Source organism: Wyeomyia smithii, chromosome 3 (genome assembly GCF_029784165.1).
Source record: "Wyeomyia smithii strain HCP4-BCI-WySm-NY-G18 chromosome 3, ASM2978416v1, whole genome shotgun sequence".
Taxonomy (NCBI): domain Eukaryota; kingdom Metazoa; phylum Arthropoda; class Insecta; order Diptera; family Culicidae; genus Wyeomyia; species Wyeomyia smithii.
The window spans coordinates 123,769,733-123,790,204 of NC_073696.1; the positions used below are offsets into that span (position 1 = coordinate 123,769,733).

Consider the following 20,472-nt stretch of genomic DNA (forward strand, 5'->3'; position numbering starts at 1 on the left):
TGATCATTATTATGTTGGAGAATTTATTTATGGAGATTTAAAGAAACAGTTATTAAAAGCAGAATCAGTCGGCGAGTTAGCATTCGGGTTGACGCATCCTTAATCACTAAAATCCCTGGGTACCAGCCATCCGATTGTTCCTAAAAAGAAACGGAAAACAAATTGCATTAGAATCTGTTAGCACACTCACCTTCCATTGAAAAATAACTTCCCTATCCAGCATTTGATCTGCACTATGGGCAATCGTCTCGCGTTGACCGTCGCATCGATTCGCCAGCAGCAAACAAATAGCTTTCCAGTCCAAAGAAAGTTCGACCTTGTCCAATCTTCGCAGTTCAGCAATCATCAATGGTAACCGTGAACGATCCTCTTGCGTTTTTTGCATGTCGTTCCCATCTGGAAATATCAAGTACAAGAAATTAAAAAGTTAGTGAATTTGAGAATTTGTTTTTGGAGTAATTTATATATTTACCTCTAAAATTTTCATAATTTGCACGATAACAGAACAGCACATCCACCTCACATCAATTTTGTCTCACTTTTGACGTTTCTTCTTTGTTTGTTTCGGTAGTTCTATTCGTGTTGTGCGTGAGAAGGGGTGAGCTTTTTCTCAGAGTTAATCATTTACCCGTGTTCCCAGTGACACTCTTCAACGTAGGAACATAAGGAAAATGGGTTTAGGGGAAAGCGCACTATTCAAGTGATGTTTCGTTGTGATTCAAATGTATATTTGAAGTAGAAACATATGGTGAAGTTCAGTTGTTACGGAATTTGGAGCAGATGTCTCAATAGCAGATTAAGTTCGGCGTTAGACGGGCTGCTAAGTGTAGTAATGTTGCGATTTGTCATAGAGACTTTTATTCAGTAAAAAGAGCTGAAGTTGTCTTGATGGGCAAAGCATTGCGGTAAATCGTGGTACAGGAAAGAATCCAACATTAGGATTGGAGTATTCCTTAGACCCGATAAGCCTGTTTATGAAGTATTGCTGTAGATTATTATGATGTTCATGAAGTTCGGGTTTCTTTGAGAGTCGAAAGAAACTCATTGGTAATTAGAGTAACGCTTCGGCAAGATCAAGAATCTTATGATTATTGTATCGATGTCGGAAGCGTGAGATGTTGTATTAATGGAACTACCAATTCAGCCAGCAGAAATGTCGAGTCCACTTATTACTCCGTACTTATGGCGAACCTAGAGTTTTTGTAAATAGTAGTTTTAAGCTGTTGTAAAATGCATTATTCGTAGAATACATTACATGCAGTTGGTTTTAATCTTTGTTTGAGAAAATAAGTAAGGTTGTCCCTTACGAAAATTTGGTTGTTATCCAACAACCAAATTTTCGTAAAACAAGCATGGTGTTATGTAGCGGTCATAGTATTTCAAGAATTTGTTTAGAATTAATTTATAATCGATCAACACAATTGTGTTGCGCCAAGATGTAGACAACCGTAGTTTGTCGTATCTGTCGCAACACCCTAGCGCACGCGTCTCTCCGAGAATGTGCATCTCTAGATTAGGCGGTTGAGAAAACCCGAAGTAGTCCCCATATAGAATTGCCAAAAAATGGCTGGAGAGGGACAGATAGGGCCCAATGACGGCAGCCAAAATGAAACAACCAGCAGAATTGTAGATTTCCGAATATTCACGACGAGATTTGCGGGAAATTACGTACTTCCTGTTAATTCGTACGAAATCACCTTCCCTTATCTGAGGACTAATAATGATCGTTCATTTCGTCCTAGATCGTCAAGAAATTTGGAAGTGTCGCGTTGAAAGTCTGTTGTCCGCGTTTTCTAATTAATTTTTGTTAAGTAAGTTTAGTGACGTGATTTATTAGTTACTTGTCTTAATTCCTTGTCCTTTAGTGTACAATAGGCTCGTTACCAAGTGAAGTCTAATTGAGATTTATTCAGTGCGAATAGTGCGTTTTGAAATTGTGTGCAAAGTAGAAAGGTAAATGTGCTCAAAGTTCAAAGCCATTGACCCCGACCATATGCTAATGACCCCGTTTGTACAGCCACAGGGCTGCGCACTCTCACCCACAGCCGAACGAGCGAGAGCAGGACAGCGAAAGACGCAACGCGTACCGTTTTCCCCCAGGACGAAATTTTTCCCGGCAGCCGTTTCATCGCGCGGGACACTCGCAGATCGCACTTCATCTGCCCCCGTGACCAGCATCGGAAAGACAAAAGTCCTCCGGTGAGGCTAGTGTCCGTTTCCGGTCGAGGAATCCCGGAAAGCGGCACTATGCAGTGAATTATTTCCATCATCCAAATCGGCGTGTGCCGATCGACCGCGTTGGCCTAATGTGATCGCCAGCAGCAGCAGTTTAACACGCCAACGACCAACATCAGCATCAGCAGCAGCACACAGCAATCTATTGGTGAGTCGTTCCAATTTACTCTCGAGAGCGGTGGGCGCGTCCATGAAGGACCCCACAATTTAATTGTGATTTCCCAATAATCGACTATTAGTCGCACTGGCCGGTATCGAAGCCGCGCCCATGATTTTTGCAGTTGAGTGGAGGCCGAAATAGCGTGCACGCGTTTCAGAATTTTTGATCGTCCCACTCAACAAATCTAAATCCCGGGTAGCTAGCCATTTGCTCGCACCGCAGGACGTCACTGCAAATATCCATTCTGGAGCAGCTGATCGAAACTTGAAAAGCACATGGGTCAATGAGCACTAGAGATAGAGAGAGAAAAAACGCACACAATAGGAGCTTAGTCTAGACGATAAGTTACACACATACAATGAAATTATAATATAAAAGCATGCTTGCTCGATTTAAATACAAACCTGTTCTTCAATAATAATATATGGAGTTTGTTTCATGCAGATAGTGTTGTAGTTTTGTTTATGTAATGCTCCCGCAAGGTTTAAGTCCGGTTCTAGTGTTTCACGTCATTTTGGTTCGTTTTCCGTTTGTGATAGTTTCGTCTTCCGCGTGGCGAGATTCGAATGGTCGGCAAAGCTTTTCTTCCAGATTGCGTACGATCTCTGGTGGTAAATAGCGGCATTACCCGTGATGAGAAATTATAGTGCGGGTGGTTTCTCACCGCAAACTCTCTGAGAGAATAGATGGTGTTGAAGATTTCTGCTGGGGGATAAAAGGGTGTCGACCCGTTTTTGGTGACCGAACTTTGTGTAGCCATCTGGTCCGATCCTGATTCCTTTTTTTTTGGTATATTCTTTGGAACGACCCTTTAGGGGAGTCTCAACCGGGCAAAACTAATCTAGGTCGGCAGTCTCCGTTTCGGAGTGGCGCTTAAGCTGCCCGCAAGCTAGGGATCGACCAGGGCCGGCTACACACTTATAAGGCAATTCACGAGACAGTTGCGATCACATGATTTCAGTTTGTTTTCAACTTTCAACAGCTTCAGGTTTGTACGAACGGCCGCAACTTAGATGCAATTCGGATCAAAAGCGGGAAAAACAAAAGTCGTCCGATTGGTTTCTTTAGTATTGCGTGGGGCAATTCTTTACACAACAATAGAATACCACTTTAGATTTATTTTCCGACACTAAAAGATCTCGTGTTCGGATGTGTTTTGGTTTTGAAACTTGAAAAACAACAACAATAACAAACGTACAAGCAATAAAACGTCACCCGTGGATTGCCTTATTGTGCTCAGTGTGTTAATTTTACGTCTAGGCACAACGAGAACGGTACCTACACATTTTGACAACCAGCAGGCACATAGAGAAAGAGCGAAAACGAAATTACCATGAGAGATATTTACCACCAAGTGAAAAATATTTCGAGAGAGGGAGAACGTAAATAACACTTTGTGCTGCTTTTTGTTACGCATTGTGTGAGGACAAAGTGCTTCAGTTTGAGCAGTCTGCGTTGCGCTGCAGGTAGAAAAAATAGCAGAGAAAAGGAACCAAGAAATTGATTTGTCGAAATTTTCCAGCCGAAAAAAATGGATTTCGGAAAATAGTGTTGAGAAGAACAGAGGTGTTGACTAATGTACAAGGGCCATATGCATTTTTGAGGCTTGTATGGAAAAAAATGTCATTCGTCGCATTTAGAAGTTCGCTCAGTCGAAAAGTGAACGTTCGACCGCCTCAAGCATGTCTTCGCGGAGAACATTTTTTGAGTAGACGAAACTTTTAAGCTTTATTGTTAAACGAAATTCGAAGCTCTCATTTTCCCGTACGTTCCATTGGCCGTAACTCAAGAATTTTTAAGGCCGAGAAAGTCGTTTTTTTTTAATTTTTGTTTTTGGATAACACCAGATCTCGACGTTTCATGCATTTTCAATACATTTAAATGTATTGAAAATGCATGAAACGTCGAGATCTGGTACTATCCAAAAACGAAAATTAAAAAAAAACGACTTTCTCGGACTTAAAAATTCTTGAGCCTTTGGCATGCATTTTTGTGCATTTTTTCATCGGTCAAAAAACAATGCTTACGTGTTCCCGAAGTCCGATTAAGCTTAAGTTTAGTATGGGAACTTTTTATCGAAGACGAAACTATTGAACCCTTTTTCAAAACTTAATTTAGATAGTCGATTTCTATTGCCAAAAAACATTTTTTATGTACGAGACATATTGCGGCTTTCTCCGAAAAGAAACCATTTTTAGTTATGCAACAAAACCCATTAAGCGGCACTGAAAGTTATTTCCAAAATTATTTCAGTAGGAGTTAAATGAAGTGCCATAAGCAAAAATAAATTTAATACAACCAAAATCAAATTGAATATACCGCGTAGAAAATGGAACAAATACATCGCATCAATACATTGAACATTGAAAAAACCACGTGGATGAATTACAAAAAAAAAATAAAATAAACCAACATTAGCATACATATAAATGTGCTAGATTATTGCACGCGTTTGTTAGACCCATAACCCCTAACAACACACAAAGAAAGACACAATGTGTGGTGTGGTGTCGCATATTTTGGCAAATGCACAAAGTGTACTCAGTCGCATTTTATCGATGCGAAAGAAATACAAAAGAGCGAATGGGAAGAAGAGAACACAAAAGAAATATCGGGAGTGGCATACACGATTTGATGGAAAATGTGTTGTGTACAAATTTGTGCTGGATGTTCTACGGGGTGTTGTCTTCTAGAAATAGTCAAACAGAATCAAACTGATTTCCAGAAAGCATGTATTCAAGTATATTACATGCAAGCTTTCATATAATATAGGATGGTGAACAGCGTCGGCAATGGTTTTCTTCGGCAGGTTCCTGCATAAGATCGCTGTAGAAAACCTGCCAAAGGAAACCACTGACGAAGCCATTCGCTACTCTTCATGAAGTACATGCAAGATTGAGATTTGAATTGCTCTATAGTTTGGAGTTTCCAACCAAGAAATACATTAGGGAATTATCGAGAGACTAGTTTGATACTTTCTATACTCTATACTTCATGAGTCCAATTTTATATCATTGTGAGACAAACCTTTAGAGTATGGCACCATTTTATGTCGTTGATTCAATGTTGAATGACTTGCAAAATTTGCAGCTTAAAACTATTGAGCTGAAAAAGAATCGGTGAGAGAGTTTCCGTCTTCAGGAAATGAAAATTTTCAGTATTGATTCTCCTGAAATTATCATTAACGATTCTTTTTTATTTCTGTAACTAAGCAACCGTATCATTGTTGATAACTGAAAATTATGAAAAACGATTTCATGCGATTGGAAGTGATTCTCCGAGTGAGTGATTTTTTCCATCCTTGAGTAGTTGTATTAAAAACAGTAGAAAAATGATCAGCAAACAACTCACATTTAATCAATGGGTCCATAGTGGATTTATCATCTAGAAAAACTTTTGCTGGGATTCCATTATTATTCCTTCGCTTCGTTCTGACGAACTGCCAAAAACTCTTTGGGTTTCGCCGCAGATTGATTTGCCTGTTAGTAACGTACTGTTTATACAAACGACAACAATTGACTTGCTTGCTTAAAACTTATTTATTCCATTCGGTAATAACCCCTTATCGAAACTTAACCCAGAAGCTCAGGTAGGTACTTTATAATTCGTAACAAAAGTTATCAAACTTTTTAGGTCAATTATATTGGAAAGTTGAATTTTTATCGAGTAATCGTCTGGATCTGACTTAGATAGTCAGCAAGACCTTCCGTTGAAAAACTTCACAAGCACGAGTCTATGTAACTGCTTCTAGCCCACAGAGGACAACAATATTTTGTACAGAGTCACCATTCGATGCTTCATCATTACCCTAAGGCCGATGACATAGTGAACGCGAATAGCGGCGCGAAGCGATTCGCCTTGCCGTAGATTAATGTACAGCCGTAAGTAGAGCTATGTCATCGGCCTAAGGGTACCGTAACAGGCTCTACACTATTTAGAAAGGAACAGCCTATGTAAACTTTACAAGAATCCAATTTAGCATCTAATCTTTTAAGAAATATCCGATTCTTTAGGTGAAACTCAGACAGTGGCCATTGAATAGCACTGGTCGGCAGAAGCAAAATAAATGCTGCCCCAAAGCTCAGAATAGTTGTCCTAAAAAGATCATAGCTTTTTAGCCATTCCTGTAAATTTTGGTGCCTTTTTTTTTCTTCACAAATCATTTATTTGACACGGCACAAATACAATTCAATGTTTAACGGCGCCAATTATATCGGATGACTTAAAATCTATAAGCAAATTTTTTATCCTCGCTGCCGACTACGAGCTGAAATTAAGTCTATCTTAAAACTAGCATGTATTATTCAATCAGTGTTTTGTAGTCTGATGATCATCGAATGAATATGCAGCATGTATGGATTTGTTCTGCTAAGCCACGATGTCATGAGCTGGGACAGGGGCTTGTAATCCTCGGGTTCTGAGGGTATTGTGCGGGGTCTAGTTGCTGGTTTTGTTCGTTGCTGTTGTTCGCTGGTGTTCAAGTGGCCATATGGTGTGTGCCGCTGAGCCAAGATATCAAGAAAGGCCTCGGGTTTTCCTGGCAAGTTCGTGTGGGGTTCAATTTGCTGGTTCCAAAATCGAGGTCTACGACGTGATCTTGCCGTTTTGATGAATGTGGGTGGAAAGGAATGGGACTAGACTGGGGCGTGGATGGATTTCAGGAAAATGTATATAAGGGACATGTAGGGTAGGTCGCGACTCGCCAAGACATCACGAACAGGGACAGCTGGTTCTCTACCCTCAGCCCGGAGGGAAGCTATCAATTTAGACCTGTCGTCACGGTGTACAGGGCATGACCAAACAACGTGCTCTATGTCGTGATAACCTTCACCACAGGCACAGATACCACTTTCTCCGAGCCCAATACGACGGAGGTGCGCATCAAATCTATAGTGATTGGACATAAGCCGAGGCATCGCGCAAATGAAATCTCGACCTACATCCAACCCCTTGGACCACGGATTCATCGATACCTTGGGTATAATGGAATGTAACCACCTTCCCAGTTCCCCTCTGGTCCAAGAATTTAGCCAACTGATGATCGTGTTCTGACGTACAAATGCGAAAAATTCATTAAAAGCAATTGGTCTTTCATAAATTTCACCGTTTGATGCGCCCACCTTAGCCAAAGAGTCCGCTTTCTCATTGCCCGGTATCGAGCAGTGAGAAGGGACCCACGCTAAGGTAATCTGAAACGATTTTTCGGATAAAGCACTCAAATGTTCCCGTATTTTCCCCAGGAAATACGGAGAGTGCTTAACATCTTTCATCGATCGGAGAGCCTCAATGGAACTGAGACTGTCCGTAAAGATGAAATAATGGTCCGTGGGCATTTTTTCGATAATCCCTAGGGTATACTGAATAGCAGCTAATTCTGCGACGTAAACAGAAGCAGGATTATCGAGCTTATGGGAGACGGTTAAATTGTTATTGAAGATACCGAAGCCAGTGGACCCATCGAGAAGTGATCCGTCAGTGTAGAACATATTGTCGCAGTTGATGTTTCGATATTTATTGGAAAAAAATTTGGGGATCTGCTGCACGCGTCAATGATCCGGGATTCCACGAGTTTCTTCTATCATGGATGTATCGAAAAACACAGTAGAATCAGAAGTATTTGATAAGTTGACACGATTTGGAATATTCGAAGAAGGGTTAATATTTTGGGACATGTGATTGAAATACAATGTCATAAAACGGGTTTGAGAATTGAGTTCGATTAACCTTTCAAAATTTTCAATCACAGGACGGTTCAAGACCTCACATTTGATAAGAATACGAGAAGACAGGCTCCAGAAGCGGTTTTTCAACGGTAGAACTCCGGCTTAGACCTCCAAACTCATCGTATGGGTCGATTGCATGCAACCTAAGGCGATACGCAAACAACGATATTGTATTCGCTCCAGTTTGATTAAATGTGTGTTTGCTGCGGAGCGGAAGCAGAAACACCCGTACTCAATTACAGACAATATCGTTGTTTGGTAAAGCCTTATAAGGTCTCCTTGGTGGGCTCCCCACCATGCTCCGGTTATTGTACGAAGAAAATTTACTCTTTGCTGACTTTTCTTCATCAGATACCTAACATGGCAACCCCAGGTGCCCTTAGAGTTGAACCAGACACCAAGATACTTATGCACCAAAACCTGAGAGATCGTTTTGAGCACGAGCACGAGCACGATTGACCGCCCGCGGTTGCTACTCCGTTATTGCAAGATCAGCTGTAATTACACAAAGAACCAACAGATGATGTTTGGGACCAACATGCATCCTCAATGTGTAAAAACAGGTGACCTAAATCTTTATATTAGGCAATACCAGCGCCGGCCGCATCCGAATGCAGGTCAAAGAAGGAGCTTGTATAGGAATATGTTGACGTGATACTCGCTTTATTGGAAGCCGAGAACACCTCTGCACTTCCACGAGAAATCACTGGGATGTTGGATAAAGGGGAAGGTATACAGCAGGGTTCGTTTTGGTAAACGATGCGCTAATGTCGGGTTCTTCAGAACAAGTGCCGCGTCTACAAGTTTATTACATCCGCCACGATATTCATAATGTGATTCGAACTTATTTAATTTGACAATGTAACACCGCAACAATAAACCGTACGCGAGGATACAGGATTTTTGACTAAACCGAGACAACTTAAAATTACCGTATATCTCCTCGTAAGGTGATGCTCTTTGTACCTAAAACTATTGCGCGTTGTTGATCCATCTGTAGATAATACGACCTCATGGAAGGTACCGACGCGGGGGTTGAAATGATATTTATCGACTGAACGAAATCTACTTCGATTTCCGATGTAATAATTTAGATGCAGTCTCCGACTTAACGTTGATGAAGATGAGAAAGATATGATGAAATATCTGGGTTCACTTCGCGAAATCACCACACGCCGGAAGTCCATATATCAGCAAAACTCGCCCGGGCTGAATACGCGCTTACACCGAAGCGTTACGAACAACCGCTTTAATCCCCCCGGCCGACACATACGCGCAGGAACTCGGCGTTTACGTCGATTATCTCTTAACAATGTACGCCTAATACGCCTAATAAATATGAAAACTGGCAATGTTCCATGCATCCAAAGCCTCAACAATTTAATAGAAGCAAATATACATATAAGCCTGAATATATTTTTAAATTTATTGACAAAGTGCCGAACTAGTCAAAAATATAACAAATTATGTAAAACAACTGGTCAAAAGCTAGAACAATCAAAAAATCAAAGCCTATGATTCCTGAGAAACACATACTCCAAACTCCACAAACCACACTAACACTTTGTGGACAAAAATAAAACTTGTTACTGAAACCCTGCGGAAAAAAATACCGCGCACACAATTTCAACGATGAAATCAAAATCTCTCTGTATCTGTTTTCTCACATATAGTAAAACTAGAAACAAGCATCAAAATATCACTTTACAATACAGACAAGACAAAACGTATACTTAGCTTTCATCGCTTCATTTTTTAGTTGTTTTCATCGTTTTTGGACTTTTCTTTAAATGGAAGTACAGTGGCAACATGCATGTATGCCTTCACACACTCGTTTAATCCATACAACATTTCATTCGTTGAAAAGAGATAGCACATAAACACTGTAAACGGCGATGCATGGTTTTGATCTTATTGGCAAATTTTCACTTCAAGTTTAATTAGATACAAGCCAAATATAATTTGCACTATGCCAATGAATAAATCCCTAATGAGCATTCAATCACTATAAAACTATGTGGAGCAGCTGCTCGAAAAACACTCTTCTTATTGTATGTAATAACACCACACACTCCACACTTTCAAACCGTCGTCGCCAAGACAGCGATAGAAAAAAAAAACAAGAAAAAATAAACACTTTGGTGAATCTAAAAAGCAACGCAATAATATTCAATTTTCACAATTAAATTCACTTTTTCTGTGGAACTTCACACTTTTCGCACTCAGCACATTTCAATAGAACACCTGTATATATGTTTAACAATTCTTTAGGTGTAAAATAACCGAAAATCACCAAACAATGTGATGATTTCAAAGCAGGAACCAGCTGGCCAATCTTGATCACGGCCTCGCACAACCATCCGCGAACTTTTCCAAGAAAAAACAATTTTAAATTTAGAAAATAAACTCACTCCGCGATAACATCTATAACGAACATGCAACAACTAAATTAAACAATTTTTCTTCCGATATAACATGCGAGTCCCAAAACCTGAGAGATCGTTTTACCCATTAATTGTGCTTGGAGCTGAGTAGGTTCATGCTTCCTAGAAAAAACTACTATCTCAGTCTTCTCCGGAGAGAATTCGATACCTAGCTGTAGAGCCCAAGCAGACAAATTGTCCAAGGTATCTTGCAATGGTCCTTGCAAATCGGCAGCTTTGGCTCCTGTAACAGAGACCACGCTGTCGTCGGCAAGTTGTCTTATCGTGCATGAATTTGCCAGACATTCGTCGATGTCATTTACATAAAAGTTGTAAAGAAGGAGGCTTAAACATGAGCCCTGGGGAAGACCCATGTAGCTAATTCGAAAAGTTGCCAAATCGCCATGCGTAAAATGCATGCGCTTTTCGGACAACAAATTGTGCAAAAAATTGTTTAAAATTGGAGAAAATCCTTGTCGGTGAAGTTTACCCGAAAGAATGTCAATAGAAACGGAATCAAAAGCCCCCTTAATGTCCAAGAACGCAGACGCCATTTGTTCTTTGCGAGCATACGCCAGCTGAATATCTGTTGAAAGCAACGCAAGACAATCATTCGTCCCTTTGGCTCGGCGGAAGCCAAACTGAGTATCTGATAGTAGACCATTTGATTCGACCCAATGGTCTAAACGACGGAGTATCATTTTTTCCATCAATTTCCGGATACAGGATAGCATTGCAATCGGCCTATAAGAGTTGTGATCAGAAGCTGGTTTCCCCGGTTTTTGGATGGCGATCACCTTCACTTGCCTCCAATCCTGCGGTACAATGTTTTGCTCCAGGAACTTATTGAACAAGTTCGACAAGCGCCTCTTGGCATTGCCGGGTAGATTCTTCAACAATTTGAATTTGATTCTATCTAACCCAGGCGCGTTATTGTTACAGGACAGGAGGGCAACTGACAATTCTGCCATCGTAAAAGGTGATTCTATCGCGTCGTGGCCCGGAGACGCATCGCGAACAATGTTTTGCTCAGGAACAGAGTCCGGACATACTTTCCTGGCAAAATCAAATATCCACCGACTTGAAGACTCCTCGCTTTCGTTGACCGTTACGCGATTCCGCATTCTTCGGGCTGTGTTCCAAAAAGTGCTCATTGATGTCTCCCTCGATGTCTCGTTTACGAACCGACGCCAATATCCGCGTTTCTTTGCTTTAGACAAGCCTTTAAGCTTGGTATCAAGCTCCAAATACCGTAAATAGTCGCCAGGTATACCTCCCTTCTGGAAGGCCAAAAACGCGTCGGATCTTTGCGTGTAGACATCGGAGCACTCTTTGTCCCACCACGGAGTTGGAGGCCGCTCTTTGATCGTTACGCCGGGATATTTCTTCATTTGGGCTTGCAACGCGGCGTCGAGGATTAAGCCCGCGAGGAGGTTGTATTCTTCAAGTGGTAGATGATGTTGAATCGACTCGACCGCTTTTGAAATCATTTCCTCGTATGGCTTCCAATCGACATTCCGTGTGAGGTCATACGGAATGTCAATTGGTCGCATGCGAGTTGAACCGTTAGTAATTGAAATAAGAATAGGCAAATGGTCACTACCGTGAGGATCGAGGATTATCTTCCATGTGCAATCCAACCGTAGCGACGGCGAACATAAGGATAGATCCAAAGCGCTTGGGCGCGCTGGAGGTTTCGGGATACGTGTCATTTCACCGTTGTTCAAAATAGTCATGTCGAAGTCATCGCAAAGGTTTTAGATTAAAGAGGAGCGGTTATCATTGTAAGGGGATCCCCAAGCCACACCATGAGAGTTGAAGTCTCCCAAAATCAAATGTGGTGAGGGGAGAAGTTCTATTAAATCAAAGAGCAGCCGTTGCCCAACCTGTGCTCTGGGAGGAATATATATTGAGGCAATACAAAGCTCTTTACCTTGTATTGTCATTTGACATGCGACAACTTCGATGCCTGGAATCGAGGGGAGGTTAATACGATAGAAAGAATAGCACTTTTTAATCCCTAGAAGTACTCCTCCATATGGGGTGTCTCGATCAAGGCGAATAATATTAAAATCATGGAAGTTAAGATCAATATTTGAAGTAAGCCAAGTTTCACAAAGGGAAAATGCATCGCATTTGTATTTATTTATCAAAACTTTAAATGAATCATTTTTTGGTAAAATACTTCTACAATTCCACTGTAAGACAGAGATAGGATCCTTCATATACGCAGATGAATTAGGCATCGAAGGATACAATCGCAGCAAGGAGGGGCCATTGGGCAGTCAACTGCTTCAAAAATGATCTAACTGTTGGGAGAAGTACTGTGAGGAAATTTTTAATTGGATCAGGTATATTGAAGTTTTCAAAAATCCAGTCCACGATGTTAGAAAAATTCACCAATCCAGAGTTTATTTGATTATCTGGGTGTGCAAAAGGAGCAACTGGGGTTTTAGATGTTCCAGGAAGTGCTGGGAACTCCTTCTGGGACTTTAAATTTGCAAGCCCAGGAGGAGTTTGTTTCGGCTTTTCCGCAGCACTTTTAGATTTGTTCGTATTATTCATTCCATCTTGAGAAACCTTAGGTCCTTTCCTGGGAAGCTTAGGAGAGGAAAGATCTAGTGGTTCGTCAGAGTCGGTTTCATCTGAAGCCAACAGATCAAAGGGGTTCCATGTTATGGTAGAAGTGGTCACGGTCTTCTTAAGAATCTCAGCGTAAGAACGCTTTGAGCGCTTCTTAAGAGACCGTTTAATTTTATCTCTGCGTTGCATGTACACCGGGCATGCGGAAAGCTCATGCAGATTTTCCCCGCAGTGAATACACTTTTCAGCGCTTACACTGCAATAATCTTCCGCATGAGTCTCCCCACACTTGCCACACCGTGCCTTATTGCAGCAGTAGGCAGCTGTATGGCCTAACTGCTTGCAATCGATGCAATTCATAACACGGGGCACATACAAACGCACAGGCAGACGGACCTGGTTGATAGAAACGTGGCTAGGGAGTGCAGATCCGGCAAACGTAACGCGAAACGAGTCTGACGGAGTGTATACTTTTTTACCGGAGACGAGCGACATGGACCGTAATTGCTTAACATCCAATACTTTCGCCTCGGTAGTGGATTTTTTGAAGCAGCCGACGCCGCTTTCCAGAATACACTCAACAGTCAGACTCGAATCGGTTATCACACCGTCGATCTCCACGTCTCGTGCAGGTACGTACACGCGATAGCTCAGAGCGAGCTATATCGTTGGCCTGATCCAGATCATTGACCACGACACGGAGCTTGTTTGGTCTGACTTTTGCGATTTCGGTCACGGCCTTGTATCGTGACGTCAGATCTTTCGCGATTTGTAACGTGTTCAGTGATTTTCCTCCTGGTTTGGGCCTCATGTAGAGAACCAGTGGACCCGTTGATCCGTCTGGGTAAAGCCTGGAACGAGGATTGACTAAAGCAGGGACAGAGGAGGGGTGAACAGGAGGGTCAGGGTCGGGTGGGTTTGGAGACGGGGGATCGGGGGCTAAGGGATCCACATCCATTGCGCTCGAACTAGCGCAACAGTACAGTGGCAAAGAATCACGTACCTACCTCTTTTTTGTTGTCTTCAATAGCACAATGACAGAGACTTTCGGTGCTGGAACGGGCAGCTTCGCAGCGACACAGCTATAACACAATAGCAGGATGACCTTCGGATTATCAGTTTGTCTTTACACCGCACTTCGCACTCTTTGAAACACGACCGAGTAAGCAATGCTTTTTTCTTCTTCACACAGTAGCGATTTTATAGCGAGACAATCACTTAATGCGTCCGTTTTCGTCGAGCGTTCGGGACGGAATGTCTTTTTTGGTGCCTTTAACCAGTGTAGAAATGCATCAACTTACGTCAAACGTGTTGCATAGTAATTGCTCGCAGGGTTCGTCGCTTAAACGTTATGTTTACGAAAAAACTCATTTAAATCCCTGAAAATATGTTGATGGTTAAGAGCACCAAAATTCAAAGGAATGGTTAAAAGCTAGGGTAATTTGGACCCCTGGGGTGAAATGGACAGGTGCTTTATCTTGGAAAGTATTACATTTTTGGGTTCCATGTACTACTTCATCCTTTCCTTGAACTACTAAACCCTAACTAATATAAAATTTTCATGGTTTGCTGTGACAGGTGCACCGCAGTGCCAATGTAAACAAAGGAAACATCAAAAGTTGATTTTGCTGTAAGTTTTACGCTCGTAAATTTAAGGTTTTTTGAGAACTTCTTCGATGTTTTCAGTCTAATGAGCTTTGCAGCCGTGTTTGTCTAGTAAAAGAGTACATTTTAATGAAAGATTGCGATAAGTTTGATTGAAAATAGTGGCAGGAATTGAGTTTTTAGAAAGGCGTCCTGTTTGGGGTAAAATGGACAGTTTTTTGGGGTGATATGGTCAGGCGAGTTTTAGGTAAATTCTTTTGTCGGACTGATGCCGCGGGCATATAAAAACGAACGGATAGACGGCGGTGTACAAACAATGAACTGTAAAAAGTGTTTCAGACAATCTGGGATGATTTATCTGTACAAAAAGTGTTTTCAATGCCCCGCAGAGTGGCGAGTTTCTGAACGAAAGTTGGAGAACCTATTTTTTTTTTCTAAAATGCTTGAAAATGACGTATAATGCCAATTTATGGGTGCTGAACTCATTTCTGATGTCCGAAAATGCTGTTCCCCTAAAATGCCGTTAAACCTTTCTTATTAACAGATTTATTTTTTTTGTTCAGATCATGTTCAACATTGGTATACTTGTTGTTTATCGAAAAACTTTATACCCGTATTTTTTTGTTTGGTCCTTAGTGTGATCCATTTTGAATTAAAGTTGCTAAAAATCCGCAATCATTTTTCAAAAAAATGTAACTTTTGAGCCGTTTGACCGATTAAAAGATTTACTGGAAAATTTAAGGAATTTGAAAGGCCTTTCAAGGAAAAATAAGAAATCGTACGTCAACGTACATTCCTTATATATTTTCCCGTTTCGCGAATTTGGGATTAACGGATTTGGAACGACGATATGCAAACCGGGACCCAAAAATTCGAAAAATACGGTTAATTTCATATAGGCTGTTGATTATCCGATCATTCCGAACTGTTTCACGAGACTGTACGGTACACAAGAGTTCTGAAAAATAAAAAAAATTGCCCCTCAAAACGAAACTCGTTGATCCAAAATCAGATCAAAATTGAGGGAATTAGGTAATCGAAGTTAAGCTCAAAATTGTGATTTTCGAACATAAAAATCATTGAAATTTCCTGACACAGCAACATTCAAAGTGCTGCCAAAAATTGATATATCATCCGATTCTCATGAAACTTAAATCACACATACACACACATAGACAGACACACACAATTACACACACATACACACGCACACAGTCACACACACTCACGCGCACACACGCACATACACGCACACAAACACACACGCATACAGACACTCACACACACACGCACATACACACGCACACACACAAACGCGCGTGTGCGACACACGATCGCATACTCAGTTTCTAGTATGAATAACTGGAGAAGGGAAATTTTTTTGGCCAACTGTGGAACCACTGTGCAATGCCTAAGAATTGCAGTTATCATTCCGTATGCCTGATACCACCTTCTACTGTGTATTAAACAACTTTTGATACTATAAAACTCACATTTTTTACCCTGTCCACTTCACCCGAAACACTGTCCATTTTTACCCCAAACGATTTTTTTATGTCCGAAAATCATAATTTTTAGTTTCGTTATTTTGTTTTTTTGTTCTTTTGACCTCAATATCAAGGTTTTTTCGTGCAAAAACATAGAAAACAGATCAATATTACTATAGTACATTACGTTTATGGGATAGAAAAAACAGGTTACGAATAACAGGAGTTTTCCTTAGGGGGTCCAAATTACCCCAAACTACCCTATGTATATTTCTTCATTTGTTTCCAGTTTGAGCTGTAGGGCCACATCGTAATCGGTATTTTTATTTTTTTCAAGTTTGTAATACCCTTGTTGTTTCAGGCTACCTAACACAGTGCATAAATTGCCACAGCACCGTCTAGCACTTTTAAACTAAAACTCAAAAAAAAAACTCAACGGTGATCAACTAAAGCCTCTAAGTTGCATTTATTAGGAACACTCAAATTGTTCTAGTCGCAACAGGGTACATTCATTTACTGCCGCTATTCGCATCACAGTTCTATGTTTCCTTGTTTTTTTTTGCGGAAATGGGTCCATTTTGGCATGCTCTTGAAATAGCCATTAAAATCGAGGTTGTGGGATTCAAACCTTACTTTTTTAATGGCTACTGTTAAAAAGCATGCCAAAATGGACCCATTCTCGCAAAAAAAATGAGAAAACACTCAAATTTTACATAGGACTATTATGCGAATAGCGGCAGTTTAGTTATAATGACAGAAAAAGGAATCATACTCGAATACGTTCACTCAGTTTTAAAAACTATGGCTATTTATTCATACGGCGCTGGTTTACGCCTCGTAGAACTGGAATAAATAATCACCTTCAAAAAGAATTTAAAGCTTTTTCTCGGTGATAAAAAACAACAGAAATTTTCGGTGACATTCATAACGAAAAATGTGCATTTTACACTGCGATTACCACCGGTTAATTGGGCATAGCTGTGTTAAAACCTACCGAGGACGATCCATACCCTATTTATCATTTTTAAATAGGAATATTTGAGTTCCATATAAAAATATATAATACACACCATATTAAACATAAACTTGTTCCAAAACCGATAACTTTATAACAGAAACACTCACCCACTGATGGCCCAGGTATCGTTGTGTGATCCGCCAACTATTTGTTGCATTTGTTTCCGAGTGCTACCGCATCGAGTGTGTAGCATAGACATCATTTTTGGAGGCACTAATGTATCTGCTAGGCCGGAAACAAACAGTATCGGTGCCGAAACGAATTGTATTTTGTGCACCGACAGAAACTTGTTTCGGTAGCAGAACAGAGGCAAATACCGAACACAGGGATGAATTAACTCCACGGCCATGTCTGGAATGCTAGTGAAAGTATTCTCTACTATCACCCCCATTAGCTTCGTTCCGTACACGGCGTCCGCCGCAAGATCAATCGTAACTGCTCCCCCAAGCGATCGTCCGAACACTACAATCTGACCGTGGTCTAAATCGTGCCGGCTGAGCAAGTGATCCAATACGACTCGAGCATCAGAGAAAAATCCTTTTTCGCTTGGTGTGCCATCTGATAGACCGTAACCACGGTATTCCACCATCAGCACGTTACATTGCAGAGTGTGAAAGAATCCACTAGCATTTTGTAGTCGGTGGCCCATGTTACCAGCATTTCCATGGAAGTACACAATCGTTGGAACGTATCGACCCTTGTCTCCGGGATGCCGAATCCAGAACGAGTGTAGCGATACTCCGTCTGCTGTTTTTAGATGTAAAGTTTCATAAGGCAGGCCATGCATCGATGGGACGGGAATGAATATTCTAGAATTAGCTGGTAAGTCGGGATGATACAATAGATTGTCCTGGGCATGATATATAATGCCTGAAGGAATGTCATAAGTAATCAAATCGACATCATTTGAATCAGGTTAAGCTTACCTGACACTGCAAATACCAGCATCAAAAAAGCGAAGAACCCACCGTAAATGATATACATAACAAATGCAGCTAACAGAGCAGCTCCACTGGCGGCCCATATGCGCATAGCTATACCGGTCAACACTCGCACGACCCTCCAATCTCGGAATGCCATCGCTACTTTTAGTGTAGTTTCCAGTAACTAACAAAATTCTTTCTAAACTATGGTGAAGACACTTTTATCGGCTAGGGCGTCTTCAATAGATGATTAATACCAACATTTATGAGTAGCCATAAATAGAAGTCCTCCAGTACAGCAGTTGTCGCAATCCAACGTGCCAGTTTAATTCGCTGTCCTCATAGCTACACTTGTGTTTAGCAGTGTATTTTTACTCGCCATGGCTCAGTCTGGATAAATTAGGTTGTTCAGTTCTGCTGTTAAATCACTGATCAAGGAATCACGATTAATTCAATCAGAGTACAAGCCAAAACAGATAAATTATGGTTTTGTTGCAAATCACTTCAAAACAATCTGTATTTGTTGTCTTTTCCTCAAATTGTCAGTCAGTTTCATATTCAAGCAGAGCTGCCAGAACGTTTTTTTTTCCAAAATTACTTTATTTGTTGAATTTGATTTTGCGTGGTTACACCGTTACACCTGGCTACACCAGAACTACACTTTTCTACTTCCTGCAGCCCGAGAGTTAAAACAGATTGAGTTTGAACCAGCAATAAATACAATTTCAAGCAAATATCACCTGAAAAACATAACAGCTGAATTCCCAACAAGGATTTTTGTTGAAGAAAAACTTATTCAGCCTTTGCACCACCGGATATTACTGAAAAACTAGCTTTATAAAATGTATTTTGTTATTGAACAAAATTGTTACTTGAGTGAGTGATAGTCATGCAAATATGGACATATAATGAAATTCCAATAATCAAATCCAACAAACTGCAATGATGCACGCTCATTGTTAAAAAAATCGCAGATTGATGCACCATAACATCACTTCTAATCTTGTTCTGATGAAATATAAGAAAGGTAGTGTGATTTTTATCAATCTAAAAGTACACTTATTAATTTTAGCAAGAAGCTTTGAATATGCAGTCGTCTTGAACATCACTCTTTAACCTTTTTCTGTCATTGGTAAGCCCCCGAAGAAAAATTTACGATGCATTTTGCGGTGAGAACAGTAAACGGACAATGTTTTTTGTTTAACCATAAAAAACATGGTATTTTTACTGTAAGCTTGCAAACGATTTCTGTCATTACCATGTTTTAACAACGATTTTCGTTGTTGCACCTACCATCAACAATATTTTTACCATGAAAAACATTGTAAGTGACTTCTAAATGTATTGGAAAAATGCTGTTAAAATACATAACAAACCCCCCTTTTTCATGGTTAAAATGACAAAAACAATGTTTTTCATTGTTCTGGACAATGATATTATATGTAAAATTGATGTATTTATAATGAAAAACGTAGTTGAATTATGGTATAACCACATACTTAGTAGAGATACTTAGTAGTAGAGACCCGACGGGCTCGGGTCGGGTTTGAGGTTTGAAAATTTTTAAAAGTGTCGGGTACGGGTCGGGCTCGGGTTTGGTGAAAAAAAAACTTTCGGGTTCGGGTCGGGTTCGGGTTTGAAAATTTCGTGTTCAGGTCGGGTTTGGGTATGAAAACCCGAAACCCGACTATAAAATCAATGAAATCTCGGGTTCGGGTCGGGTTCGGGTTTTATAGAAATAAAATTTTTGGGTTCGGGTCGGGTTCGGGCTTGAACGAATAAAAAAGGTTCGGGTTCGGGTCGGGCTCGGGTTTCGACAGAAAAAAAAATCGGGTTCGGGTCGGGTACAGGTTTGAAAGACATCAAACCCGACCATCTCTAATACTTAGTATGTGGTATAACTATGTACAATCACAGCATCTTTTGAGGTTTTTTTGATGTTTTTTTTTCGGGCCGTCGTGTCTTATTTTGTCTTGAAATATCACCATTAGAGGACTTGAATCGTTTTTAAGCAAAAAATGTAATCACACTTTTTATGGTTAAAAGGTAGTTAAATTAAAAAAAAATATGGAAACTGTTGTGAGCAGTATAATTTATGATAGTTTACTTGCTTCAACAATATATACTTCATCGTTTTGTAACTGGTTAGTTTTTTTTATAGCGAATTTCTTTATTCCACCAGCTCACCTCGTTTTGACCTGGAAGCGCACCAGCTGCTGTCAAAACCCTTCTTCATTCGCTCGATTTTGACCCAGTTATGACCTGTCGTGCTGCCCGAAGCGCACTGTAAAATTTGTCAGCTTTAACCCACCACC

The 20,472-nt window shown here is 40.6% G+C and overlaps 1 protein-coding gene across 2 annotated transcripts in view; it reads right to left on the reverse strand.

The window, feature by feature from the left end:
- The window catches only part of LOC129731331 (protein ABHD13), a 42,791-nt gene extending 24,100 nt beyond the window's left edge, over nt 1-18,691 (reverse strand). The window contains exons 1-3 of one of the 2 annotated variants that reach the window (XM_055691228.1): nt 18,419-18,691; nt 18,161-18,361; nt 17,342-18,104 (exon numbers count right to left, since the gene is read on the reverse strand). In XM_055691228.1, the coding sequence (XP_055547203.1) occupies nt 17,342-18,104; nt 18,161-18,314 (917 nt within the window). In that variant the 5' untranslated portion in view covers nt 18,315-18,361; nt 18,419-18,691. Of the gene's footprint in view, nt 1-17,341; nt 18,105-18,160 lie in introns of both variants that reach the window. The other variant, XM_055691227.1, reaches the window with a different exon arrangement.
- Nucleotides 18,692-20,472: the final 1,781 nt, after the last annotated feature.